At 42.8% G+C, this 27,817-nt stretch overlaps 1 protein-coding gene and 1 pseudogene across 2 annotated transcripts; one reads left to right on the top strand and one right to left on the bottom strand.

Annotated features, from left to right (window-relative positions):
- Positions 1-270: 270 nt before the first annotated feature.
- LOC308608811 (nuclear RNA export factor 3-like) lies at positions 271-24,355 on the bottom strand (annotated as a pseudogene). The gene is made up of 20 exons: positions 24,254-24,355; positions 12,229-12,281; positions 10,812-10,923; positions 9,139-9,217; positions 6,329-6,485; positions 5,955-6,108; positions 5,250-5,333; positions 5,038-5,142; positions 4,833-4,913; positions 4,184-4,291; positions 3,910-4,019; positions 2,999-3,035; positions 2,565-2,633; positions 2,424-2,479; positions 2,173-2,280; positions 2,008-2,066; positions 1,784-1,899; positions 1,646-1,688; positions 977-1,049; positions 271-441 (listed from the first exon to the last, which is right to left on the bottom strand). The product of its transcript is annotated as a nuclear RNA export factor 3-like (transcript).
- Positions 24,356-24,606: 251 nt separating this feature from the next.
- LOC308609513 (melanoma antigen preferentially expressed in tumors-like) lies at positions 24,607-27,594 on the top strand (the record flags this gene model as incomplete). The annotated part of the gene is made up of 3 exons (XM_081223152.1): positions 24,607-24,896; positions 25,351-25,953; positions 26,788-27,594. 3 exons carry the CDS (start codon positions 24,607-24,609, stop codon positions 27,296-27,298), a joined length of 1,404 nt encoding a protein of 467 aa, XP_081079278.1. The 3' UTR covers positions 27,299-27,594.
- Between the last annotated feature and the right edge of the window lie 223 nt (positions 27,595-27,817).

Here is a 27,817-nt window from a genome sequence, read left to right as displayed (position 1 = left end):
GAAAGAGTAATGTAGCTTCACATATACTGAGAAGAAACTATGCTGGTACTAATAATAAAAGAAGTTTCAAAACAGTATATAAGATAGGAAACCTGTATTTTATAGTACATGGAAATGTATTGGTATGAAATTAGGGACTTTTTCACAAGTAAACGTTTGTAAGAAAACATAGATTTAAAATAATGACCTGAGAATTCCCTTTAATCACTCCTCTACTCGTCCCAGCTCCCTCCTATCCCCATGCAAACTCAGCACTCACTTCTGAGACCACTAGAGGTTCATCTCAGATGGGGTGGAGGATGCCTCCATGATGTCCTGCTGCAGCTGGGAGAGGGTATACATGGAGCTGGAGGTGGGTGTAGGCACTGGGATGCAGAACACACTCTGGGTCTCACTGGGTTGGCATCCCTCACAAACAGCTCGTCATTCAGGATGCACAGACTGAAGGAAAAATGGGCCCTCAGACAACTGATGGATGGACACCCTCACCCCCAATACTGACTCTGCTCCCACTGGCACTCAGCAACCAGATTCCTTCCACGTCCCTCCTGTGTCTGTCTCCCAGGTTCCTTGACTGGTAACTCTGCCCCTCCCCACAGACCCCACCTTTGGAGAGACTGTGTACCACCTTCACTCGATTTATAGGTTTATCCCCAACCCATGGGCAATTTCACATTTACCTTTTACCACAGTGCAAGGGGTGGACAGTCTGATCCCCATTCTCGGAAGAAGACACTGAGTCACACAGAGGTCATATGACTTGACCAAGGACACAGCGAGTGAGTGTTGGGGAAGGAGTGAATGCATAGGCCAATTCCAGAGCCCATACTCTTCTTAACCACTAAGCTAGACTGCTCCTGGGATCTCCCTGCTGGCTTTCCACAATACCGAGTAAACCTAAGGTCTGTGCCATCACATTCCCACGCCCCTGAGCCCAGGCAGGGATGGGCATTCCCACCCACGACAGGGCTCTCACCTGCAGTAGCTGGCAGGGGTAGCAATGAAGGTCCGCGTGAAGGCACGCACACAGCCCTGAGAACTTCCTTCCACTTCAACAGCAAACAAACAACAGTACCCCTGAGAGCCGCACGTGCTGTACATGCTCACATGGCGGTCCCCAGTCAGGGTGTGACTGGACACTCATGCTGAGAGGGCAGTTGTTCACGGGGGCCAGGGTGTCAGGAATGGGGAGGGCAACTATAGGAGCAGTCTGCACCCAGTGACAACAGGGCCCCTGACAACCACTACACAAGTTCACGGGATGCATTCTTCACAGCTGCCCAAGAGGTGGATACAACTACCGCATTGTGCAAATGAGGAAACTGAGAGGTTCAATAGCGGCCCAAGTTCTCACAGTAAGGATCTGGGATGAGAGGCACCAAACTCCACAGCCTATGTCCCCAACGCCCAGGGTGTGCTGGGCACACAGGCGTGGACACAGCTAAGACCTGGGTTGTCTGTGGGAAGACTGAGGGCTGGAGAACACAGTGGGGGAGGGGAGGGGAGGAGAGGCGAGGGGAGGGGAGGGACGGAAGGGAACAGAAGGGGAGGGAAGGGGTCAGGGAAGGTGGGTGGTTCTGGGAGTGAGCCTGGCCAGGGGGAGGCAGCAATGAGACATCAGTGGTGGGGGTCTACACACACTTACCTTCCTCGAACAACCCGCTGACGGAGAAGCAGAGCATCGTTTCCTGAAAGGGAAGAGCCCAGGTGCCCAGTCACCACCTCCACCTCCTACCCACCTGCGGCTTCCTGGGCCCGCCCAAGGGAGGAAGCAGGCGCTCACCGTCTGAAACCACGTGTCCACCACGAAGGAGCTGAAGTCACGCTGAGTCTTGGGCAACCCACAGAGGGTGTGCACAATGACACGTTTTGTGTGCTTCAGCAGCTGAACCCGCAGGTCTGTGAGGGGAGGGCAAGCGAGCGAAGGTCAGGGGCTGCCACGCCCTGGGCCCTATGATTGACCCCTTCACCACCCTTTCCCACCCAGTCTTCCCATCGCACACTCACGGGGGTCCTTGAGCTTCTTCATATTCCTGCTGTCCTTGAAGTACTCGCACAAGCTGCTTCTAGGAGACAAAGAGCAACAGTGGGTGGTGCGTATTTGCAGGAGCTGGCCTGTATCTGCTGGGGAGCCACACGGCCTAGGAGCAGAGCCTGTGCTGTGATACTCACGGGGCTGGGTCCTCGGGGTGGAAGGGAATGGTCAGGGAGAAGCAGGCCTCCTCGTGATAAGCCCCTGCGAGAACCTGTCGGTCTCCGTAGTCATGGATCAAGTAGTACCTAAGGGGGGGCAATGAGGACAGTCTCCCTCCGTGGTCTGCACCTCAAATGAGACTTGAAAACTCCCCTGAGCAGACCTGTGCTTAGGGGGCCTCACCTGTCCTAGCCCTCCTCCCCTTGCTCAGCTTCCAAGAGGTACTTACAGAGTCAGGAATTGCAGGACTTGGCTCTTCACCTCATCAGATCCAAAGTAGCTTCCCTGGAATCAAAACAGTCCTCAGGACCAGGGCTGACACCCCCTTCTCAGGCACCACTTAAAACCCGGCTTGATCCTCCGTCCTCACCTTGCAGGTTGGTAAGCGCTTGCAGGCTTCAATACCACACTTAGCCTGTGGGGATGTCTCCTGGCCATCCTGGGGAAGAGAAGAGGATGTCAGCAGTGCAGACCAGGAGGTGGTGTTGGATGATCAGGGAAAAGGATGGGCCCAGGAGAGGGTGAGGGTCAGAGGTCAGGGGTGAAAGGGCCCTGGAAATTCCATGGGCAGGACTACAGTTTGGATCATCACCGTGGGTTCCCCAAAGCCTGTGAAGAACGTGGTTGAAGAAGATCCAGAGCCCTTGTCACGTTCCCACAGGGGCTGTACCATCCCCCTCCGCCCAGGACGTTTAAGGGTCAGTTTCAAAACTGTAACTGTGGCAAGACCTAATGGGGTTCAGAGTAGTTTGTGGGTGCTGTCAGTGTCAGTTAGAGGAGTCCGTGAACGAGGAATGCACTTACCAAGGTTAGTAACTTGGGGAACAATTCCAGGATGGAGCTGCCAAAATCAAGACAAAACAGATAAGTCAGTGAAACTGTGGAGGTGACCCTCTTCCTCATGGGAGCAAGTACACCCACACCCCAGTGTCCCAGCCTTCCAGGGCCCTGAACACGTCCCCCATCGACTGACACAGAGGGAGAGCATGCCCTGCCTCCCTCCCCGCCTCCCTCCCTCCCATCCTCTCCTTCCCCTGGGTAGCTCCCCGCTGAATGCGCGGACTCCCTTCTCCAGTGCCACCATGACCAGCATTTCAAACTCATGCTGCAGGGCTTCCTTCCCCTCCCTTCCTTCCTCCAGGGCCCGGCTGAAGGCTGTGGGGAGAAGAGGGATTGGGGTGTGTGCCCGAGGCTCTGCCACCTCACTTAGGGTCCTGCGCTCTGCCAAGACCTGGACCAAGACCTGGACTCCCCCCATGGGTGGCCCAGGATGCTGGGGCAGGGAGGTGAGTGAGGTGGGGCTCAGGGAGGGAGATGGAGGGGGATGAAGACAGAAAGGGAGTGAAGGTACGAGGGGTGAGATGACAGAGACATACGGACCTAGAGACAAGGGAAAGAGAGAAAACAAAGGGAAGGGAAAGAAGCTCTCCCGTGGTGGGGGTCAGGGAAGAAGAGAGAGGAAATGTGAAATGGCACCCCTTTTGCAGCTCTTCACCTGCCCCAGAATGGCTCAGACACAGCAGGTAAGAATGTAAAATATGCACATGTTGGGCTGGGGGCCCATATGGATTGTGGTTGAAACTCTGTCCACTTTGTGATGCAGAGAGGAGAGCATAGGGTCTGTAGTCCCCCCTAAGGTCTTCAGCTGCCCCTTGCAAATGGGCACTTTCGGGAGTAGCTCAGGCTGCCAGCGGGTAACAGAGGATACATCTGACCTTATGCTGGTTGACTTATCAGGGAAGGTGGTGCACAGGGGTTTTCTCTCTGCACACATCCCTTCTGGTTCCAGCCGCTCACCCTTGTCCATCTCCCCTGCAGACTTCACCTGTGATTATGAGGAGGAACCACATGGGCCAGAGAAACTGAGCTAGGATGGCCGTGCACCCCTAGTCCCTTCCTTTTCCTACAAATCCATTTCCCTTCCTCTGTCTCCGTCACATGAGCCTTCCCACCTTCCCTTCAAAGACGGATCTGGGTACCACACCTCACCTCAGTGTTGGACAGGTTCAAGTTCTTGGTGTTGGAAGCATTCAGCATAGTGTTGGACAGGCCGTGCAGCTGGTAGGGTTTCTTATCACTCAGGTCCAAGGCCAAAAGCTATGATGAGGAAAGAGTTAGAGTGAGGACCCCAGCAGGGGATACCTGAGACCAATCTGCCTCTTCTACCTAATCTCTCCCACCATCACCACCAGCCCCAACATTGGGTCTAAGGTCCTCATCTTGGGCATATTCCCTGGATGGATCTGCAGGGAGGCAGCCATGCCATTTCTAGGGTTTTGTGCCATTCCAGTATCACGGGTCATCAAGTCTCCAGGAAGCCAGGAGGAGGGAATCGGGGGCTGAGAGGCTCCTGGCTGGTACAGCTCCAGCACCAACCCCTCCCCGAGTTACCATTCCTGAATATCCTTCCCAGCTAGACCCCTCTGCTCTCCCCTGCTCTACAATTGCTGTTGTCGCCATACCAGGGTCAGAGCGGACTCTCTGGATGTCACGAGATTGCTGGGAGGCATCATATCGTTCCTTCACGGGCAGCTGCTGAGTTAGGGATGGGGTTCAGGGGCTCTGAGTCTGAGGTGGTGATCGGGGGCAATAGGTGGGTCTGGCTGTGAGTGCACAGGTTGTGTTGAGTCTGCATTACCTTTATCTGCTCCACCTTTTCTGACCTCAGCTCCTTCAGCACAGAGTGGGGTGCATCACAGGGATCAACAAAGATAGATATCTGTTGAGAACACGAGAGGGGCTGGGTAAGCTCCAGGAAATCTGAGCCCTGGGATCAAGCAAGACCATGCCCCTGCCCTGCCCTCTGGCTCCCAGCTAGCCCTGCTCATGCCCTTGACACACACCCTTTCATTAGCCTCATTGTAAATCTTGCCATTGACATTCTTCAGTGCGGAGGCAATGTTGGCATTCTGAACGAAGAACTGGGCCTCCATTTTCTCATAGTGAAACTGTAGGGAGAGTGACAAGAGAAGCATAATATGAGACCAGAGCCATTTCTCATCTGGGCCTGCCATCTACCCCGTTTCCTCTCATCGGCCTCAATGTCCTCTCTTACTTCGACAGGGGTGAAGGGGACACTGCATTGCTTGTGAATCAAATTCAGCAGCCACTTCTCATCATATTTAATACCAAAGGGAACCTAGGAGGCAAAGAAATAATTGGGGAAAGAAAAGTGATACAATGGAATCCAAGGTTAAGATAAGACCCAGCTGTGTCTTGCTTTAGGACCTTTTTTCAGGCTTTAGGTAATTTCTTAAGATAGGACAATATCTGTTATCGCTAACTTTTACACCAGACATGGACTTCCTATATACCCTTTCTTTCCATTTAAATACTTTTCCTGAAATAATCGACTTCATATCTTTCACACGTACTTACTTTTATAAAGTTCTAAGAGATCCTACCTAAGGCAGACCTGGCCTGCCCCTCTGACGAGGATCCCAGAGACTCAACCTCCTCCCACACTCAGCTTGAGCCAAACTGTGTCTTCTGGTGTGGAGTTGCTCCATCTCCTTGGCAGTAGTTTCCTCCTTTGTTTTAGACAGCGTCTCCCATGCTCCCTGCAGTCAGTCTGCTCCCTTTATATTGCTTCTCTGAACCTGCCCTCACATGATCTAGGACGTTAACTCCTAGTAATAACAAGACAGATTACCAGCTCCACTGCCACGAGAGAAAAGTCCCAGCATCTCTACATGCGCCCAACATGACTCTCTCTGTCATCTTCTTCTACATGTTAGGTCCATTTAGCCAGCACACTCACTCTGATCTTGAACCAGCTCCCCAAGGTCTCATCCTGCCTGTTTCTCTCCATTCTTCTCTCTGGAGGCTTTTGCTCTGTCTCCTTGTTAACAGGGGTTTCGTCTTGTTCCTGAAAATTGCCTCTCCGATGACAGGATGGAAGGGCATAGGGAGCACTGTGGGGAAGTGGAGAGAAGAAAGTGGTCCGTATAGTCTTGGGAAGTCCTCTCTACATTTTCCCCAATGATAGCAGAGCTACAATAAAGATTGCTCAACCGTTATCCTGATCCCATCATTCCTCACTCTTCCAGATTAGAGAGAAGAATGACATATTTAACTACAAGGTTTTGTTTTTCACTGGTTGATACTTGTCAGCCATGCTGCCTCGTCACTTACTATCTTGCTTGGATGTCCACGTGAGCATCACTTCGCAGTGATTCTCTATCTTGCTGCTGCTGGGATGTGGCCTGTTGAGACCAAGAGCTCTGTCTCCTTCGGTAGATACACCTGCATCTTGCTTTTCTTTGTAAAGTGTTCACTTGATCAATGTTCTCTGAAATTGAGAACAACACATCAATGGGCCCAGTACCAGAAAAATTCCTGGGAAAGTTCTCATGGCTAATGAAGAAATATCACTGACTTTATAATCTAAAGAGAAATGTGTCACAGTGCTAAAAAAAGGCTTAGAAACTTCACTGTGGTTCCACTTCTCAGGAAATGAGAGGTGGGGAGCATTCACAGCCAAGAAGAAAACAAGCACAGAGGAAAGGGTCTGGACCCAGGGTTTAGTCTGTGATGTTAGTCCCTGCTCTGCTTGGTTCAGGTTATGTGACCTGGGACAAGTGACTTTTCACCTCTAACTCTCTCTTCTCTGCTTGGCTCTAGGAGCACAATAAAACCTACCCTGAAATCTACCCTGGTGTGATGGTTCAAGGGTCAAAGGTGACCTCCCTGCCTGACGGAAGAATTAGAGATATGAACAATAAGGCCGATGAAAAGATCCAGAATGGAGCCTGGAGAGACATAGCATGGAGAATACCAAAAGCGAGGGGGAGATAATTAAAGGTGATGCAGTGAACATAGCTAACACATGGTTAATGGGAGTCCCAGAAAGAAGAGGAGGGAACAGTGGAGAAGTGGTATTTGAAGAGATCTTTGTTGAGAAGTTTCCAAAAGTAACAAGATATCAACTCAGTGTAACAGTATTATTGTAATAGGAGAAAAAGTATGCTTTAAGGACAAACAGTCCTAAAATATGCATTCATTTCATCATCATGTAACAAAAACTCGGAAAATATGTGACCAGAAGACTCAAACTCAAAGAAATGTTACAGGCTCTTCTTTGGGCAGAAGAAATATCCTCCCAGGTGGAGGCACGTAGATACAGGAAAGAAAGACTAATGACATTTGTGAATATGTAGGCAAATTTAAATGAGTGTTGACTATATAACACAATGATAGTAATTTCTTCTGGGGATTTAAATATATAGACAATGAAAATGCATGACAATAAATTTGGAGGGTATATGGAATCAAAGTGTCTCAAGGTCCCCTAATTGTCTGAGGAGTTTTAAAGAACTAATTAACTAACACTAGACTGAAAGGGCAAAAATGTACATTGTAATCTGAAGGGTAAACACTACAAGAATGGCAAAAGAATGTTTATCTAGCCACTTGAGGTAACAATTTAATAGTTATAAAATGTTAATCATTTCAAAGGAAAGGAAAGGAAAAAGAACTTAGAAGAGACAAAAATAAATATACAGTAAGATAGTATATACAAACCAAATTACATCTACTTTTACATTAAAAATTTCAGATTAATATTCCAAATGGAAAGACAGCTATTATCAGACTGGACAAGAAACCTTCCATCAAATGCTCCTGAAAAGAGACACATGCAAATTTTAATCATCTAGAAAATTTGAAAATCAAAAAAATGGCAAAATGTATACCTTTTCCACAGTAACCTACAGAAAGCTGGTATAACCCTATCAGTAAAAGAAAAGGTACACTTTAAAGAAAAAAGCATCACTAGAGAAAGAAGGAGATTTCTTTGTGATAACAGGTTCAATGCAATAAGGAGATATTAATATAAAATTCTAAATTTGTATGCATGTCCTAAAATAGAGCCAAAATATGCAAAGCAAAATCTAACAGAAATAGAGCATGGACAAAGTCACAGTCACAGTGGGAAATTTTAACATAGCTCACTGAGTGATGCACAAAATGGCAGACAAAAACTCAGCTAGAGGGAGAAGCTTTGTTATAAAGCAGAAACTAATAAAAAAAATACAATACTAGGTTAGGAAGATTCAACATCATAAAAAACGTTAGTTCTGTTTAAGTTGATTTGTGAAATAATAGTATTCCAATTAAAATAAAAAGGAGATTTTTTAAATTAAAAAAAAAACAACAAAATGTTACTTAACAAATGTATTTAATTGACATAGAACAATGCTCATAAGAACTACTCATCGAACATTCCAGAATAGATCATATGCTGGGTAAGAAAGCAAGCCTCAGTAAGCTTCTATGGACTAATACAATTTACCCTGACTAGTTAATGTCATATTCAGTGGTAATGGTGGGTTTTCTGCCCCTCCTCCACCTCGTATAAATCCAAGGAATATTAGTTTACACAATCCCACGCCCCACCTAGATGACACTCCCTACTCTCCAAACCCTAGACCTGAGAAGATCACATGACTTTTGCCTTTTCCTTAGCCAGGGGAAATAATTCACCTCAGCCAGGGCCATTTCCATAAGAGGGGAGCTTTTCTTTTTTTTTTTAGCGGTACGCGGGCCTCTCGCTGTTGCGGCCTCTCCCGTTGCGGAGCACAGGCTCCGGACGCGCAGGCTCAGCGGCCATGGCTCACGGGCCCAGCTGCTCCGCGGCATGTGGGATCTTCCCGGACCAGGGCACGAACACGTGTCCCCTGCATCGGCAGGCGGACTCTCAATCACTGCGCCACCAGGGAAGCCCGAGGGGAGGTTTTCCACATGGAATCAGGATGGGTGTGTCAGAGCCCACTTGGCCCATTTCCTCAAGAGAGTGGGAAATAGTGAGCCTGAGCCCTCTGCATGCCTTCTCTAAAGGGGGGTCAGCTTGCTGGGGGTCCTGTGGGTTGGGGTTAGGGAGGGAACCCAGAACCCCTCCTGCCCTGTAGGGATCTGAGGACAAGGTCTCATGCTGACCAACTCACCCATGGGGTGGCCTGAGGGCAGTGGTCTGTCACCACCCTCCTCGCAGGCTGCTCGTGAAGAGAATCTGTGGGTCTGGAGCTGGAGGTTTGGAGAATATCAGGAAGGGCTGCCGAAGAAGGAGAGTGCAAGCCCCAAACCACTTTGTCAGAGCCACACAAACAAGATGGAGTCCTAACAGGAAGTCCCTTCCCCAAGAGCATAGAGGAGGATAGTCCTGGGGGCCAGAGGAGACTTCACTTCCTGTAATTACAGCCCCCTGAGTTTGCTACCAGCCTAACACCCAGGGAACTCTTTCCAACTGTACCACCCCTTGCAGAGGAGGGCATCTGGAATCAGGAGGCTTAGGGAACCTTGGTACTTCTGGCTACAAACACAGGGAGCTCTGTATGCCAGACTCTGGATCAGCTACACTACATTGTGTTCCTTCGTTTGGCAAACCCAGAGAACTCTGTGTGCCAGCTGTAGGCCAGGCTCTGTACTTGCTACATTGCGTCTATTCTTTCATGAATTCCTCACAAGGGGACTCTGATATCAGAATCACCAACTTTCCAAGGTTGCTGAGGCTTACTGAGGTGCTGGAGCTTGTCTAGGGTCATTCAGATGCTACCTGGGGAAACAGAGACTGAAATTGAGCTCCACGGAATGGAAGATGACTTCTCCAAGCAGAGATTTACTAAGTTATTGCTGTAGTGTGGGAGATTGTCTTAAGTTAGTACAAAGTAACAGAATTTTCTGAAAATAGTCAAATGGCTGGAATTAACCTCAGCCCACCTCAGAGAGATAATACCAAAAAACAAACACTTCCAAAAACCAAACAACAAAGAACAGACCTGAAAACTATAAACGAAATAGCAGTCAGAGTTTTGTGGGTCCCTGTAATGACAGTAAAAGAAAACAAATCATGTATTTTCCTTTAAAAAAAAAAAGTCCTCAATGTAGATAGATGCCCCTATGGTCAGAGCCGGAATTGTAGCTCTGAAAGTTCCAGACCAGAGAGGTTTCAAGGCAGAGGGAAGGAGAGAGGAGATTGGGCTCCAGTGCATTAGTTGGACATTTCTGGAATTTTCCACACCATGTCTACAATCCCTTCCTGGATCTCAATGCCCTGAGAAAAGTCCAGCCACTGAGAGAGGTGAAGAAAAATCTGCATATAAGTGTGTGAACATTTGGGGGTAAAAGAAGTGTAAGACAGAAATGCACACACCACACAGATAAACTGTCAAGTCTAAAATTGAAATTTTTTATTTTTTATGAAACAGTGTCATGAGAACTCTTTGATAACATGGTAAATATATGTGAACTTTTTTTGTTAGTTGCTTACTAGATATTTTCGAGTGTTCCATCTCAACAAATTAGCCTAATCACAAAATATTAAACATTAAAGTTAAAAACATTAAAAAACATTAAAAATGCCACCAGGGAAGCCCGCCACTCGTTTTTAAGTTCACACCCTCTGTTGTGTAGCCTATGAATTTGGATGTCGGTTCTCTAGGTCTGAGAGCCGCCTGGCAGAAACCCTGGCCAGGCGGTGCCCAGGCCACAAGGAGGGACACTGGGCCAAGGAGATGCAGGAGGGTGGGGCTGGCACCTGAGAAGAACCCTCTCACCCATAAGGCTCTCTCCCCTCGGTCCCTCTGGGTGGGGTCGGGAATCTGGCCCCGCCTCCCAGTACCTTATACATTGAGCTATAGGGGGTCACGTGACCCGAGCTGCACCAATCCAAGTCCTTTTCCGGTGAGCTTAACTTTGAGAGGGAGCCATTAAGACACCACGTGCCGCCAACACTGAGGCGGAGGGCAACACGGAGGCGTGTCCGCTGTGGTCTCCGGAGAGGGAGGAAACTGCTCCTACTGCTGGGGTCTTGGACAGCTCAAGTTTTTTCCAACTCTTGTTCCAATCAGGTAAATTACAACAGCATTCTTTCTATAAATTACGCCTCTATTGACCTAAATTAAATTACCCAGGATCAAGGTTTGGGGGTTAATAAGAAAGGCAGTCGAACGGATTGCTGGGTCCACTGTCCTGTCCACGCGCCGTGCGTTCCTCTTTCCTCAGCTGTGATTCGCTTCAGTTGTGTGGCTAATCATTTCGCACTCTCTCTTTGAAATCCCTCAATCAGCCTCCCGCTTGTTAAAAAAAAAATTGTGTTTCTCCTTTGCACGTCAGTTTTCTTTGCAGTTTGTTTTGATACCTCAGACTTTAAATTGTAAGTATTGAAATGTTTGTCTCTCTCTCCCCCCTCCCCCACCTCTATCTCTCTCTGGTCTCTCCTTATCTATATATATATGGTATTTCATTGCTTTTATACTTCAAATGGTTATCTTCTGAAGAGCAGATAAATACTCATCTACATCTTGGAGATGACTGCACTTTCATTTATTTTAATGGGCTCTCTAAAGCAGTTTGAAATAGTTTTGTGCTGGATGATGTGGCACGAGCATTTATCCGTCCTCCCAACCGTATTTCAATAAGTTAAACTATTATTAAACAGTGTCGTTTATACCATAACCATTCCTTTAACCACTGAACTTTTTAAAAAATTCTTTATTTTGAAATAATTTTAGGCTCACAGAAACTTTGCGAACAGTATAGAAAGCCTTCACCCAGCTTTCCCTAATGTTAACATCTTATATAGCCATAGAAAAATTATCAAAATTAGGAAATTAACATTGATGCAGTGCTATTAACTAATTTACATACTTTATTTGAATTTCACCATTTGTCCCAGTAATCTCATTTTTTATTCCAGCATCCCATTCTGGATACCACATTGCATTTGGCCATCACTTCTTAGTCTCCTCCAGGCTGACAGTTCCTTAAGCTTTCTGGGTGTTTCCCAGTCTTGACGCTTTTGAAGATACTGGTCAGGTATTTTATAGAATGTCTGTCAGCTTGGGTTTCTCTGATGTATTCTTGTGATTTGATTGAAATTACAAATTTTTGGCAACAATACCGGTTTTATTCTCCTCCCCTTCATCCCATTGATGATGGAGGAATTTCCACCCTAGTGTTATGGGGGTGGCTGAACACACGACACCTGACACTGGACAGATACTACCCACAGCAGCTTATTAGTAACATTTACTCACAGCCTGGGGAGGAGGACACTACTGGCCAGGTAGAGCCCCACAGGAGTCATTCTCTGGAAGAGAGTGAACAAGCAGGGGCTGTGGGGGACAGTCTGTAGTAACAAGAGGACGAGGTGACCCTTGGTTCACATGGGAGGATGTGATTGGCTTGTTTGAATACTTCTGTGAGCTGGTAGGGAACTGAAACCTGATAGTCAGGGGCGAGCAGGCACTGTGGCTAGTTCCCCTGATAAGGCTGGTTCTTTGGCTAGGGGACCTTCTTCCTGGGGGCACAAAAGGGGAATGGGAACTTGTGGTGAGTCCATTTGAGACCCTCTGGGTTTTCCCCCAAATGTCAAGGCATACATGTCACTGTGCCTTAATTTTAGGTCTTATACCACGGCGCTGCAAAAGCGATTCTGTTCCCTTCTCCAAGCATCATGTGTGGGGGTACATGATGTCCATATGTTGTATTAATGATGCTATTCATTTGCAACACTTGATTAAGGTGGGGACAACTGTGTGCCTCCATTGTAATGGTACTGTTTTCCTATTTGTAAGTAATAAATATCGTGTAGGAAATACTTTCAGACTATGAAAATATCCTATTTCTTCTCAGACTGTTATTCACGACTTTTAAAATCCATCTGTTGATCTTGCCTACAACAATTATGACTTAATGGTGACTTTCTATTTCCTTATTCCTACTACATTGGTTCATTGGCATTCTGAAGAGCTGTCTTTTCTCCCCCATTTATTTATTTATAAACTTTCAAGTTGTTTATAAAAATTGTTTTATTTCAAATTATTGAATCAAATAACTAATCAAATTATTTATGTCAGTATTGAATCATGAATAACTATGTTACATTGTGACTTATAATCAAATTATATCATTATTTAGTTTCTTGAATTGTTCCAGCTTTGGTGACTGCAAGCATCTTTTGGTGGGGTCTGTGTTCTTTCAGCAAGACCTGATCCATTTTTGTGTACTTCCTTGCTGACACTGTAAGGTATTCCTGTTCATCTTGTGTTTTTGTCCCCACCACGGCCCTGAAATAAAAACAAAAAACACTTCTGCAAAGAGCCAAGCTTCCTTTCCTTGGAAAATGACATTTTGAAACCAATATCTCAGTGTGTGTTCATTGCTATTGCGGTTTCATTGCTGCTAAGTCCTCCCTCTCCATCCACAAATGAAGGAAATATACTGTATGTATATACTCATGTTTACAGATACTTCTCAGTTTCTCTACCTATATGTATAGATATTGAAAGCCAGGAGCTCATACTGATACTTCTTATGTTAATCCATTGTAGCCTTGTTTGTAACTTCTTTGTGTGACCTGGCTCTCCTTATCTTCAATATTTACTTACTTGTTCATTCCTGATATATACATGAAGTACTTGCAGAAATGCTACCCAATACACCTGTTAGAAACAGATTTGATAACTTGTGTTTGTGTACAGTTCTTTATGCCTTAGGCCTCAGAGGATGCAATCAAAGAAGTACTATTTCCCCACATTGCTTAGCTTAGCTATTTTCTTTCTCACCTCTTCAGCTGTGGTTAAGACATTCACTTGTCATATAGTTAGGTTAATTTTGTGGTGTTTGTATTTGAGCTTGCCTCCTCCCCACATCTTAGTTGATTTTGATTTTTTAATTAATTCTGGGGTATGTGAAATATTACTGTGATTCAAAGAGTCAGGGCTGCACAGAAACATCTATTAGACAAGTGTCACTCTTTCGTCATGCCTTCTAACCCCTTCCCGTTCCCCACTTATTTCCCACACTCCCCCTGTAGATAACCAATCTCTTTAGTTTCTGGTTTAATCTTTCCTGTGTTTACTCTGCACAAATGAACTGATCCATATATGTTTTCTTATATTCCCTTGTTTGTTAAATGAAGGACGGCACCTTAAAATGCTCCTTTGCACTTTTCCTTTTTCAGTTAGCAGCATTCCATAAAAAAAACTCTTTATGCCATAGAGGGCTTCATTGCTTTTTTGTTTTTGTTTTTGTGTCTGTGTTTTTTACAGCTGCATTGGACTCCGCTGACATATGTAGGGGCATTTAACTTGTTTTCAACACTCTGCAACGACAAACAATGCTGCAGTGAATAACCTTAGGCATAAGTACTTTTGTGTTGGTGGAAATGGATCTTCAAGTTTTATTCCCAGCAGTAGTATTGTTGGGCCAAAAGTGAAGTGCATGTGTATTTCTGTTAGGTATTTCCAAATTTCTCTCCAGAAGGGTTGTACTGGTTTTCACTCCCACTAGCTACCGTGACTGTTTCCCCACAGACTCACTAACAGAACATGTTGCCCTACTTTTGTGACCTTTGTTGATGTGGTAGGTGAGAAATGATATCTCGGCATTGTCTTAGTATGCATTTGTCTAATTATGAGAAAGTTTGACTATATTTTGAGGACTGTTTTATATATTTTTTGTGCATTATCTGCTCATATCTTTTCCCATTTTTCTGTAGAAATATTAGCCTTTTGTCCTTCCGTACTTCAGAGTTCTGTATATACTTGGACTATTATTCATTTGTCCGGGAGGCTTGCTGCAAATACTTTATCTCAATTTGTCAATTGCCTTTTGATTTAGTTATGATGTGTTTGCTGTACATTAAAAAAAATCCTTTGTAGTCACACAGATCATTGTTTTCTTTCATTGCCTCTGGAAATTTGAGTCACAGTTAGAAAGTCTTTCCCTATGCTGAGGTTAAAGCAAGGTCCTGCCATATTTTCTGAAAGATTTTGTTATGGTTTCATTTGTTTAGATTCCTAACCCGTTTACAGTTTATTTTTGTGTATAGTGTGTGATATGGATCTACACTGATTCTTTTCCCAAATGTCTCAGTTGTTCCAGCATCATTTATTGAACGTCCATCTTTGCCTCAGTGATTTTAAATGCCCTTTCATCATATACTGAAATTTCCATATATTATGGTTGTTTTTCTGGGTTTCCTATTCTGTTTCACTGGACTATTTGTCTATTCATGTACCAGTACCACAGTGTTATAATTACCGAGGTTTTATAGCGTGCTTTAATGCCTGGTATCATTACTCCCCACTTATAGGTTTTCTTTTTCACTTATATCCTGGCTATTCTTGCATGATTTAAAAAAATATCAATTTTACTATCCATTGATCTACAACATAAAAACGTTCGCTGATATTTTTGAGATTATATTAAATTTATACATTAGTTTAGGGAGAACCGACATCTTTTTAATGTTGAGTTATTCTATCCAAGAACATTGACCAATGTCTTTGTGCTTATTTAAATTTCCTTCTATGTCGTTCAGGAGTGTCTAAAATTTTTCCTTGCATAGATGCTCTCATTAAATTTATTTCTATGCATTTAAGGTTTGTTTTTGCTATTGTATATGGAATTTTCTCTACTAAAGTGTCCTCTAGCTGTGTGTGTGTGAGTGTACACAAAGACCATTGACTTTTGTATGTAACTTTATATCCTACTACCTTGCTGATCTCTCTTATTGTTTTGCTTAATCTGTCGTTGTTTCTATAGGGCTTTTCAGGTGTACAGTAATATCATCTGCACACAGAGGTGGCTTTACTGCTTGTTATTCATTCTCATAAATCTAATTGATTTCTCTAGTCAACTGACTAATGCTTGTAGTTGAAGACTGAACAGGAATGATATAATGGGCATACTTTTCTTGTTCCTGACCTTATTGGAAAACCTCTGGTAGTCCCCCACTAAATAAAATACTTGCATGAGGAATTAATTATATATCTTTTATCATGTTAAGAATGCATCCCTCTTTCCCATTTCTTGAGGTTTTTCTTTTCTTAACATTGAATGGGTGTTGAAGTTTCCCAAAGATTTGTTTGGCATCTGTGGTTTTAATCATATGATATTTGTCCTTAATTATATTACTATGGTGAATGATATCAATGGAATTCCTAATATAGAACCAGCCCTGTATTAATGGAATAAATTGCACTTCATCACAGTATATTAGTTTCTAAATGTACTGTTGGATGTTTGCTAATATTCTATTTAGTATTTTGGTATCTACGTTTTACCTGTTAGCATCCTACTGGCTTCATAAAAGAAGTTAGGGAAGTTTCCTTCCTTTCTAATGTTCTTACATAACTCATAGAGCTTTGGTACTTTTTGATCTTTGATGGTTTACTAGAATTCACCTGTAAAACCATCTGAGCAAGGTGCTTCTTGGGGGTATTGCTGTAATAACTTTATTTCTTCTTTGAAAATTGCCTAATTTAAGCTTTCTAACACAAGAATCAGAACTTTGGTAATCTGTATTTATCTAGGAAGTTACCTATTTCATATAGATTTTCACGTTTATTTGCATAGATGTTGGCAAAGTAATCTCTTTTTTTTTGTTTCGATGATTATTTCTCCTTTGTCATTTATTATTTTGTCTATGTGTGATCTCTCCCTTTCTTCCTTCATCAAGCCAGCTAGGGGCTTGTTCATTTTGAAAAACAAGATTTCGTTTTTCTATTTTGTATCTCATTCATTTCTGCTTTTATATTTTGCTTTCTTTAGTTGTTCTTTTTTTCCTAGCTGGTTTTTTTTTCATTTTTTGAGGCCATACTTTAATTAATTTATCTTCATTCTTCCATTTTTACTCATAAAAGTGCATCCTGTGTGAATTTGCCTCAGATCACCGCACTAAATGTATCCCATAGATGCCGATATGTAGTTTTTCATAGTCATTCCTTTAAAAAATTTCTTTACAACTTCAGTTTGCATTTCCTCTTATGTTCAACAGTTTCTAAGAGAAGCCTTAAAAATTTTGTTCAGGTGGAAAGGGCTTTCTGTTTTCAATTTTTGTTACTAACTTTTATTGCTTTGGGGTTAGAGGATTGTTTGTACTTTTTCTACTTTATAGAAATCAATTATCTAATCTCTGTGAGATAATTATGATCCATTTTGACAAATATATATTCCCTATATAACATTATTGATTAGCTTTCTCTTTTTTTTATATGACTTGATCAGCCTTAGACTGAGTTTGGTGTATTAAATCTCCTACTGTTACTGTTTCCTGTTATTATTTTATCTACGTCTCCTTTCATTTTTGGTTTATAAAGGTGTTTGTTTGTTATTGGTGCATAAATATACCTAAGGGTTATATCTTCTTTGTGAGTTTTGGCTTTTGTCATTGAGACATGTTTTTGGTCACGTTTAATGCTTTCTTAAAATCATTCTGAACCACCTGTTTTCTTAACACTTTACTCTCTGGCCTATGCATTTTTTCCTCCCGTATCATTTAACACTCACCTACTGCATTATGATAAAATGTTTGTTCTATTTCCTTCTACTTCTCTCCCTTCTCTCATTTTTAGTTGCACAGTTTCTGTGTTCTTTTTTCACAGCATAAACCTTTTGTACATTAGTCTTCTCCTCTTTCCTCCACCTTGATTTTACTATTGTATGTAAAATACTCTCCATTAGGTATTTTGGTGAAGTTTTCCTTCTCATCGCAGTGGGACCACAATCCCAGTTCCTGTTTTAAATTACTTGACAAACATTCTGTAAAGAGAAGTATAGGAAGTATTGTAAGTTCCTGGGTCACAGTGTCACTGTCTCTCTACTCAACTTTGCTACTGTAGTGCAAAAGCATTCATAAACAATACATAAATGATTGATCATGGCTTTGTTCCAATAGAGCTTTATTTACAAAATCAAGCAGTGGGCTGGATTTGGATCATTGGGCCAGTTTGCAGACCCCTGCTCTAGTAGATTCCTTAGGAAGGGCTGAGGGGTGCAGAATTTCCTAAGTTTCTGCAAGTTGAAAAGCTTTTTCTATAGGCTGTGATATTTAAGGGACACCCCAGTTGGTTATAAAATCTTTGCTTCAGCCTTTCTTTTTAGTCAGTCACTGTCTTTTCATTTTTTAAAATATTCTGTTTAAGGTGGGTTTCCTATCCTCCAATGCTTGCTTGAGTGTAATTAATTTTGTTTGGAGTGTTGACTTCCAGTCTTTTTCTCCTTCATGGTTGTTTAATATATATGCACTTTTGTTTCCTCATCCCTCTTTTTTTTTTTTTTTACAAAGTTTGGTATGGAATTCCCTTCATTCTGTTCAGCTGTATGATACTGGTTTTTTTCAACAAGATTCCTAGTTTAATAATGTGATTTTTTGTTAGTATGGCAAAGTCCAGATCCTTTTTATTTTGTTTGTTTGTTTTGGTGATGAAGGGAGAAGTCCTGAGTGCTCTGATTTTGCGGTTCTCTTATGTCTTGCAAGATCCTTAATTTTCCCCTTTTGTTTCTTTTCTCCGTCATTACCCAAGTGCCGATGGGTGCTTCTCCCTAACTGTTTGCCTTTATTCTTCCCTAAGAGTTATATCTTTCAAAGACTGCACTTTAAATCATCCCTGTCCCTTCGTAAGCTCTGATTGTGGAGTACGTTCCCTGTAGTCCGGGCTTTCATATTCTAGGACACCTTTTTGGTATTTTTAGATTTATTCTGGGCTTAGGCATTCTAGATGAGCTTTCATCCCTTTTCCATCTTCTTTCCTCTCTCTTGGCAGCTTTTCTTGGTCTGTCTTTTGTTTTCCACAAAGCCTAGTAATGGGAGTGTGACAAATCTTATGCCAGGATTCAAGATTTTTCTTTTTTACTCACAATTCTTTTGAATTTTTGGCCTTTTCCATTTTCAAGTAATGATGAGGGTGTGGCTTTTGTGTAAATATAGATTTCCCTTCTTATTGGTTTGTATCCTTTGGGGAGAAAATGATTTTTTAACATCTTTATTAGAGTATAATTGCTTTACAATGGTGTGTCAGCTTCTGCCTTATAACAAAGTGAATCAGTTATACGTACACATATGTCCCCATATCTCTTCCCTCTTGCATCTCCCTCGCTCCCACCCTCCCTATCCCACCCCTCTATTTGGTCACAAAGCAACGAGCTGATCTCCCTGTGCTATGCGGCTGCTTCCCACTAGCGATCTATTTTACGTTTGGTAGTGCATATAAGTCCTTCACACTCTCTCACTTTGTCCCAGCTTACCCTTCCCCCTCCCTGTATCCTCAAGTCCAGTCTCTAGTAGGTCTGCATCTTTGTTCCCATCTTGCCCCTAGGTTCTTCTGACCATTTTCTTTTATTTATTTTTTTTAGATTCCATATATATGTGTTAGCATACGGTATTTGTTTATCTCTTTTTGACTTACTTCACTCTGTATGACAGTCTCTAGGTCCATCCACCTCACTACAGATAACTCAGTTTCATTCCTTTTATGGCTGAGTAATATTCCATTGTATATATGAGCCACATCTTCATTATCCATTCATCTGTTGATGGACACTTAGGTTGCTTCCACGTCCTGGCTATTGTAAATAGAGCTGCAATGAACACTGTGGTACATGACTCTTTTTGAATTATGGTTTTCTCAGGGTATATGCCCAGTAGTGGGATTGCTGGGTCGTATGGTATTCTATTTTTAGATTTTTAAGGAACCTCCGTACTGTTCTCCATAGTGACTGTACCAATTCACATTCCCACCAGCAGTGCAAGAGTGTTCCCTTTGCTCCACACCCTCTCCAGCATTTATTGTTTGTAGATTTTTTGATGATGGCCATTCTGACTGGTGTGAGATGATATCTCATTGTAGTTTTCATTTGAATTTCTCTAAGGATTAATGATGTTGAGCATCCTTTCATGTGTTTGTTGGCAATTGGTATATCTTCTTTGGAAAAATGTCTATTTAGGTCTTCTGCCCATTATTGGATTGGGTTGTTTGTTTTTTTTGATATTGAGCTGCGTGCGCTGCTTGTAAGCTTTGGAGATTAATCCTTTGTCAGTTGCTTCATTTGAAAATATTTTCTTGCATTCTGAGGGTTGTGTTTTCGTCTTGTTTATGGTTTCCTTTGCTGTGCAAAAGCTTTTAAGTTTCATTTGGTCCCATTTGTTTATCTTTGTTTTTATTTCCATTTCTCTAGGAGGTGAGTCAAAAAGGATCTTACTGTGATGTATGTCATAGAGTGTTCTGCCTCTGTTTTCCTCGAAGAGTTTGATGGTGTCTGGCCTTACATTTAGGTCTTTAATCCATTTTGAGTTTATTTTTGTGTATGGTGTTAGGGAGTGTTCTAATTTCATTCTCTTACATGTAGCTGTCCAGTTTTCACAGCACCACTTATTGCAGAGGCTGTCTTTCCTCCACTGTATATTCTTGCCTCCTTTATTGAAGATAAGGTGTCTGTATGTGTGTGGGTCTATCTCTGGGCTTTCTATCCTCTTCCATTGATCTATAGTTCTTTTTTTGTCCCAGTAAAATACTGTCTTGATTACTGTAGCTTTGTAGTATAGTCTGAAGTCAGGGAGCTTGATTCCTCCAGCTCTGTGTTTCTTTCTCAAGACTGCTTTGGCTATTCGGGGTCTTTTGTGTTTTGATACAAATTGTGAAATTTTTTGTTGTAGTTCTGTGAAAAATGCCAGTGGTAGTTTGATAGGGATTACATTGAACCTGTTGATTGCTTTGGGTAGTAGAGCCATTTTCACAGTGTTGATTCCTCCAATCCAAGAACATGGTATATCTCTCCATCTATTTCTATCATCTTTAATTTCTTTCATCAGTGTCTTGTAATTTTCTGCACACAGGTCTTTTGTCTCCTTAGGTAGGTTTATTCCTAGATATTTTATTCTTTTTGTGGTAATGGTAAATGGGAGTGTTTCCTTAATTTCTCTTTCAGATATTTCATCATTAATGTATAAGAATGCAAGAGGTTTCTGTGCACTCATTTTGTATCCTGCTACTTAACCAAATTCCTTGATTAGCTCTAGTACTTTTCTGGTAGCATCTTTAGGATCCTCTATGTATAGTATCATGTCATCTGCCAACAGTGACAGATTTACTTCTTTTCCAATTTGGATTCCTATTATTTCTTTTTCTTCTCTGATTGCTGTGGCTAAAAATTCCAAAACTATGTTGAATAATAGTCGCGTGAGTGGGCAACCTTGTCAATTTGCTGATCTTAGTGGAAATGGTTTCATTTTTTCACCATTGAGGACGATGTTGGCTGTGGATTTGTCAGATATGGCCTTTATTATGTTGAGGAAGTTTCCCTATGTGCCTGCTTTCTGGAGGGTTTTTATCATAAATGGGTGTTGAATTTTGTCAAAAGCTTTCTCTGCATGTACTGAGAGGATCATATGGGTTTTCTCCTTCAGTTTTTTAATATGGTGTATCACGTTGATTGATTTGCATATATTGAAGAATCCTTGCATTCCTGGGATAAACCCCACTTGGTCATAATGTATGATCATTTTAATGTGCTGTTGGATTCTGTTTGCTAGGATTTTGTTGAGGATTTTTGCATCTATGTTCCTCAGTGATATTGGCCTGTAGTTTTCTTTCTTTGTGACATCTTAGTCTGGTTTTGGTATCAGAGTGATGGTGGCCTCGTAGAATGAGTGTGGGAGTGTTCCTCCCGCTGCTATATTTTCGCAGAGTTTGAGAAGGATAGGTGTTAGCTCTTCTCTAAATGTTTGATAGAATTCACCTGTGAAGCCATCTGGTCCTGGGTTTCTGTTTGTTGGAAGATTTTTAATCACCATTTCAATGTCAGTGCTTGTGATTGGTCTGTTCATATTTTCTATTTCTTCCTGGTTCAGTCTGGGAAGGTTGTGCATTTCTATGAATTTGTTCATTTCCTCCAGGTTGTCCATTTAATTGGCATAGAGTCGCTTGTAGTAATATCTGATGATCCTTTGTATTTCTGCAGTGTCAGTTGTTACTTCTCCTTTTTCATTTCTAATTCTATTGATTTGAGTCTTCTCCCTTTTTTTCTTGATGAGTCTGGCTAATGTTTTATCAATTTTGTTTATCTTCTCAAAGAACCAGGTTTTAGTTTTATTGATCTTTGCTATCGTTTCCTTCATTTCTTTTTCATTTATTTCTCATCTGATCTTTATGATTCATTTCCTTCTGCTAAGTGTGTGGGGTTTTTTGTTCTTCTTTCTCTAATTGCTTTATGTGTAAGGTTAGGTTGCTTATTTGAGATCTTCCTTGTTTCTTGAGGTAGGATTGTATTGCTCTAAGCTTCCCTCCTAGAACTTCTTTTGCTGCATCCCATAGGTTTTTGGTCATCGTCTTTTCATTGTCATTTGTTTCTAGCTATTTTTTGATTTCCTCTTTGATTTGTTCAGTGACCTCTTGGTTATTTAGTAATGTATTGTTTAGCCTCCATGTGTTTGTATTTCGTACAGATGTTTTCCTGTAATTGATATCTAGTCTCATAGTGTTGTGTTCGGAAAAGATACTTGATACGATTTTAATTTTCTTAAATTTACCAAGGTTTGATTTGTGACCCAAGATATGATCTCTCCTGGAGAATGTTCCATGAGCACTTGAGAAGAATGTGTATTCTGTTGTTTTTGGATGGGATGTCCTGTAAATATCAATTAAGTCCATCTTGTTTAATGTATCATTTAAAGCTTGTGTTTCCTTATTTATTTTCATTTTGAGTGATCTCTCCATTGGTGAAAGTGGGGTGTTGAAGTCCTCTACTATGATTGGGTTACTGTTAATTTCCCCTTTTATGGCTGTTAGTATTTGCCTTATGTAGTGAGGTGCTCCTATGTTGGGTGCGTTAATATTTACAATTGTTATATCTTCTTCTTGGATTGATCCCTTGATCATTATGTACTGTCCTTCTTTGTCTCCTGTAATAGTCTTTGTTTTAAAGTCTATTTTGTCTGATATGAGAATTGCTACTCCAGTTTTCTTTTGATTTCCATTTGCATGGAATATCTTTTTCCATCCCCTCACTTTCAGTCTGTATGTGTCCCCAGGTCTGAAGTGGGTCTCTTGTAGACAGCATATATACGGGTCTTGTTTTTGTATCCATTCAGTCAACCTATGTCTTGGTTGGCACATTTAATCCATTTACATTTAAGGTAATTATCGATATGTATGTTCCTGTTACCATTTTGTTAATTGTTTTGGGTTTTTTTTTTATTTTAGGTCTTTTACTTCTCTCGTGTTTCTTGCCTAGAGAACTTCCTTTAGCATTTGTTGTAAAGACGGTTTGGTGGTGCTGAATTCTCTTAGCTTTTGTTGTCTGTAAAGCTTTTAATTTCTCCTTCAAATCTGAATGAGATCCTTGCTGGGTAGAGTAATCTTGGTTGTAGGTTTTTCTCTTTCATCACTTTAAATATGTCCTGCCACTCCCTTCTGGCTTGCAGAGTTTCTGCTGGAAGATCAGCTGTTTACCTTATGGGGATTCCCTTATGTGTTACTTGTCGTTTTTCCCTTGCTGCTTTTAATATTTGTTCTTTGTATTTAATTTTTTATAGTTTGATTCATATGTGTCTTGGCGTGTTTCTCCTTGGTTTTATGCTGTATGGGACTCTCTGTGCTTCCTGGACTGGATTAACTATTTCCTCACTCCCTTCTCTGGAGCTCCTTTAAGCAGAGCTCCTAAACCCCTCTCCTTGTGCACCAGGAAACAGAGAGGCAAGGAAAAGTGTATTGTCTCTTCAGCAGCTCCAGACTTTTTCCCTGAGTCCCTCTCAGCTAGCCATGGCGCACAAGACCCCTTCAGGCTGTGTTCATGCAGCCACCCCCAGTCCTCTCCCTGGGATCTGAACTCCGAAGCCTGAGCCTCAGCTCCCAGCCCCCGCCCGCCCCGGCGGGTGAGCAGACAAGCCTCTCAAGCTGGTGAGTGCTGGTCGGCACCAACCCCCTGAGCGGGAATCTCTCCACTTTTTCCTCTGCACCCCTGTTGCTGTGCTCTCCTCCATGGATCCGAAACTCCCACCCTCACCACCAGCAGTCTCTGCCCACGAAGGGACTTCCTAGTGTGTGGAAACCTTTCCTCCTTCACAGCTCCCTCCCACTGGTGCAGGTTCTGTCTCTATTCTTTATTCACTGTTTTTCCTTTTTTCTTTTACCCTACCCAGGCCCTTGGGGAGTTTCTTGCCTTTGGGGAGGTCTGAGGACTTCTGCCAGTGTTCAGTAAGTGTTCTGTAGGAGTTGTTCCACATGTACACGTATTTCTGATGTATTTGTGGGGAGGAAGGTGATCTCCATGTCTTACTCTTCCTCCGTCTTGAAGCTCCTCAAGAGGAAATAATTCGATGAAGTCAGCTAGGTGGTAAGCATTGTCTTCTGCTAACGTACCTCTGATTTCTAAGGGCATTTTATCTCATGTAAGTGTGTGTGTGTGTGTGTGCTTGTGTGCACGTGTTTGTACACATATATAATTAAATTACACACAAGTCCATTTTCATTCTATTCCTATAGTAGAGGTCACTTGAGTTGGCCCTATGATTGACCACATACTTATTCAATAAGTATTTTTTCCATAGCTAACCCTGGAAGCAAACAAGTGACTATAGATATCTTCTCAGGATTTCTAAATATTCTCCACTCTGAAGCAGGTTTTTGAAGATGGACCAAGAGACCACAGTCACCCTCCTTGAGCTTGCTGCAAAGAGTCTGCTGAATAATGAGCCTGTAGCTATCCATGCCCTGGACGAAATCCCAAGAGACCTCTTTGTTCCATTGTTCAACGCTGCCTTCTTGGGTGGGCATAAGACGATGCTAACGGCAATGGTGAGGGTTTGGCCTTTTCGCTGTCTCCACATTGGGTCATGGAACACACAGGAGTCATACTATGACATCTTGGAAGCCATGATTGATGGTCTGCAGATGCTCCCTGCCCAGAACTCTTCCTCTTGGTAAGGCTATGAGCAGTAGAGACACAGGGAGTCAGCAGGAGGGTATGCTGTAGCCTGGGGCAGGGGAATACTAAACCGTCTCCCAACAGTAGCCAATGGTGAATACTGCAGTCTTTGCAGAGCTGTCGGTCAGCACTTTGGGTCACCTTCGGGACTCTATTGCCTTATAGAGTTGATTATAGAATAGAAGTGCTTGAGGATACTATGAATGGATTTGAGTGTGATTACACACAAGCGGAATATGGGCATTGAGACAGGGAAAGCCTGGAGGTGAAGGAGGGGGTGGGGAAAGGATGAAAGATGCTGCATTTGTGTGGAAAGAACTTCTTGGTGAATGGCAGTGAAGCGCAAACCAGGGTTAAAGTGCACTGTCCCTGCTTCTCATCATTGATCTTGCTGGGTTATATTAAAATCAGCTATCTCTCATGTGTTCTGTCTCTTCCTTTCCTTACAGGGGGCCCAGACTGAGGATCCTAGATTTAAGGCATGACCCGGAGTGTAAGACAATATGCTCTGAGATTCGGACCACATTCCCTTTCTGTTTTAAGTCATGCAAATACTCTCAGCGCTCTATCCTTAAGATAGAAGAAGCTCAGCATAGTGTCAGGCGCCTCGGGATTGGTAATTCTGGGTCTGCGCCTCAGTCAGCTCAGGAACCCATGGAATTACTAGTGGATATTTCCCTCAATAGTACCTTGAGAACAGAGCAATTCCTCTCTTTCCTTTGTAGTAAAATTCAGCAGGACTTTGGGTCCTTGCACATCTGCTGCAGAGATTTGCAAATCGATAGAATGTCTGCCCACAAAAGTATCCTGCAGTTTCTTGATCTGGGGTGCATTGATCACCTGGAAATGGATCAGGCTGATCTGAGTGAAGTCCTCACCCTTTTGCCTCGGGTGATCCACCTGAACAGCCTTACTCTGTGTAACATCCCCTTTAAATCTTCTACGAGAAGGAAATTCAGATCTTTTCTCCTCTCCCTTGGGCGGCTGGACAACCTCCAGGAGCTCAGCTTGCCTCTCGTCTGCCTCACCAATGAACTGCACAAACTGCTCAGGTGAGGGGGTGGGGAGGAACCTGTGTTCCTTGAACACCTCATTGTTAAGACAGAAGAGACCATGCTTGGATCTTCCTAAGCTCCTTGTAACCCATTTCTCTTTTTACCTCAGTGTAGACACTGCTGGGAGTTTGAACCTAGCCAGGGGAGAGAGGGGTACCTTATGGTGAGCAGCAGATGAGGTTAGAAAAGGAAGCTGTGCTCATATATTCATTCATTCATTCAGTGGCCCTGGGCAGACACTATAATAAGTGTGTAAATATATTGGTGAAAAAGACTCAGTCCTTCTCCTATTGGAGTTTACAGCTCTCTGGAGAGGAAGGGGAGGCATTCAGATGGAGAAACATTAAGCTATAGGACTAATGCACATGCCCATGAATTGGCCCCAATAGTTAACACTGCCAGATAATTTTGCTCCTGTATTTCCCCCAAGCCTTAGACCCTGAATGGAGAACTTGTCATCTGGGAACTAGTCAAAGGAAACCCTCAGTTGGCTGCTTTCCCAGACCCATCCTCGCCAAATAAGTGAATCAGATGCAACACTGATTATGTCGTATATACTAAGTGCATGCACTTTCTTCACTTAATCTTTCCCGCAGTTCTTTATAATAATTACTACTGTGCACGTTTTCAAGATTAAATCCCTGTACCTCAGAGTTGTAAAGTCACTTTCTCAAGGTCACAAATGTATAAAGTCTGATCCCAAAGTCCACAATGTTAACCACCTGTTGCAAACCGTGAACACAGTACTTTATTCTAGAGCCTTAGGTACCTATAATTTGGGGCTCATTGCCCTCATTCTTCTGAAATAACCTTACTCTTTTCTCTCTATAGAGTTGTGCCACGTCAGTTGGATACACTGTATCTACCTTTCTGTAGCCTTTCTAACAGAGACATCACTGTCCTGTCCGAGAGCTCTCAGGCCACCCACCTAAAGGAACTGAGTCTCAGTAACAACGAGATCTTCTCAGAAGGATATGAGCCCTTCCAGGCTCTGCTGGAGAAGGTCTCAAGCACCCTGCAACATCTGGAGATAAACAATTGTATGATAACTGATTCTACTCTCTCTGCCATCCTCCCAGCCCTGAGCCACTGTACCCACCTCCGTGTCCTTAGCTTTGGCTTCAATCCCATTACAATGCCTGTGCTCAAGAGTCTTCTGCAACACTTGACATCCTTGATGAAGCTGAAGTATGTGATTTATCCTGTCCCTCTCCATTGCTACGAGCAAGGGAATTTTCATGACAGTTTGGACCAACAAAAACTTGCTGAAGTTCAGGCTCAGTTGCAGGCGATGCTGCATGGGGCACAGCGGGATGACATGAATTGGGCCACTTGTTCATAGTGATTTCCACAGTACAAGGAGGTGTTTCAACACTGATGTGTGGCCATGAAAGCGTTCACTTTTTTCTTTTTTTTTTTTTTTTGCCTGAAACCCAAGTTTGTAGAGACACATACGTAATGTTCTAATGTTCTAGGAAACTGGGGTTACGAACACTGGATAGGTAAACTGATCTCTATAAAAGAGGAAATTTTAAAAGGAAATAGAGGAATTTGAAAGGTCCTCTGGATCTCTTGCCCACTGCCCTCTACATCTTCTGGTTACTAACCACAGTGTTGAGTATGTGACGTAAGCTGACCCAGTCATGGTACGTCAATTCCTTATCCACACTGATTGGTTCACTTATCCATTTATGGGCACTTGACACAAGTCAGATCAATTGAAACTCTTCCGAGAGGTGGTAGTTGTTGAATAATTTTACCCTCTAGGGACCTGCAAACTTCTTGTGTTTCTGATTACCTCAGGTGGCTTATGAGAAACCACATGCAACTAAAAGGAAACAAACAAACTATGCCCACTACC

This window comes from Mesoplodon bidens (assembly GCF_964165515.1).
Source record: "Mesoplodon bidens genome assembly, chromosome: X".
Classification (NCBI taxonomy): Eukaryota; Metazoa; Chordata; class Mammalia; order Artiodactyla; family Ziphiidae; genus Mesoplodon; species Mesoplodon bidens.
The sequence above is the reverse complement of the archived record's forward strand: the minus strand, read 5'-3'. Positions and strand labels throughout refer to the sequence as shown.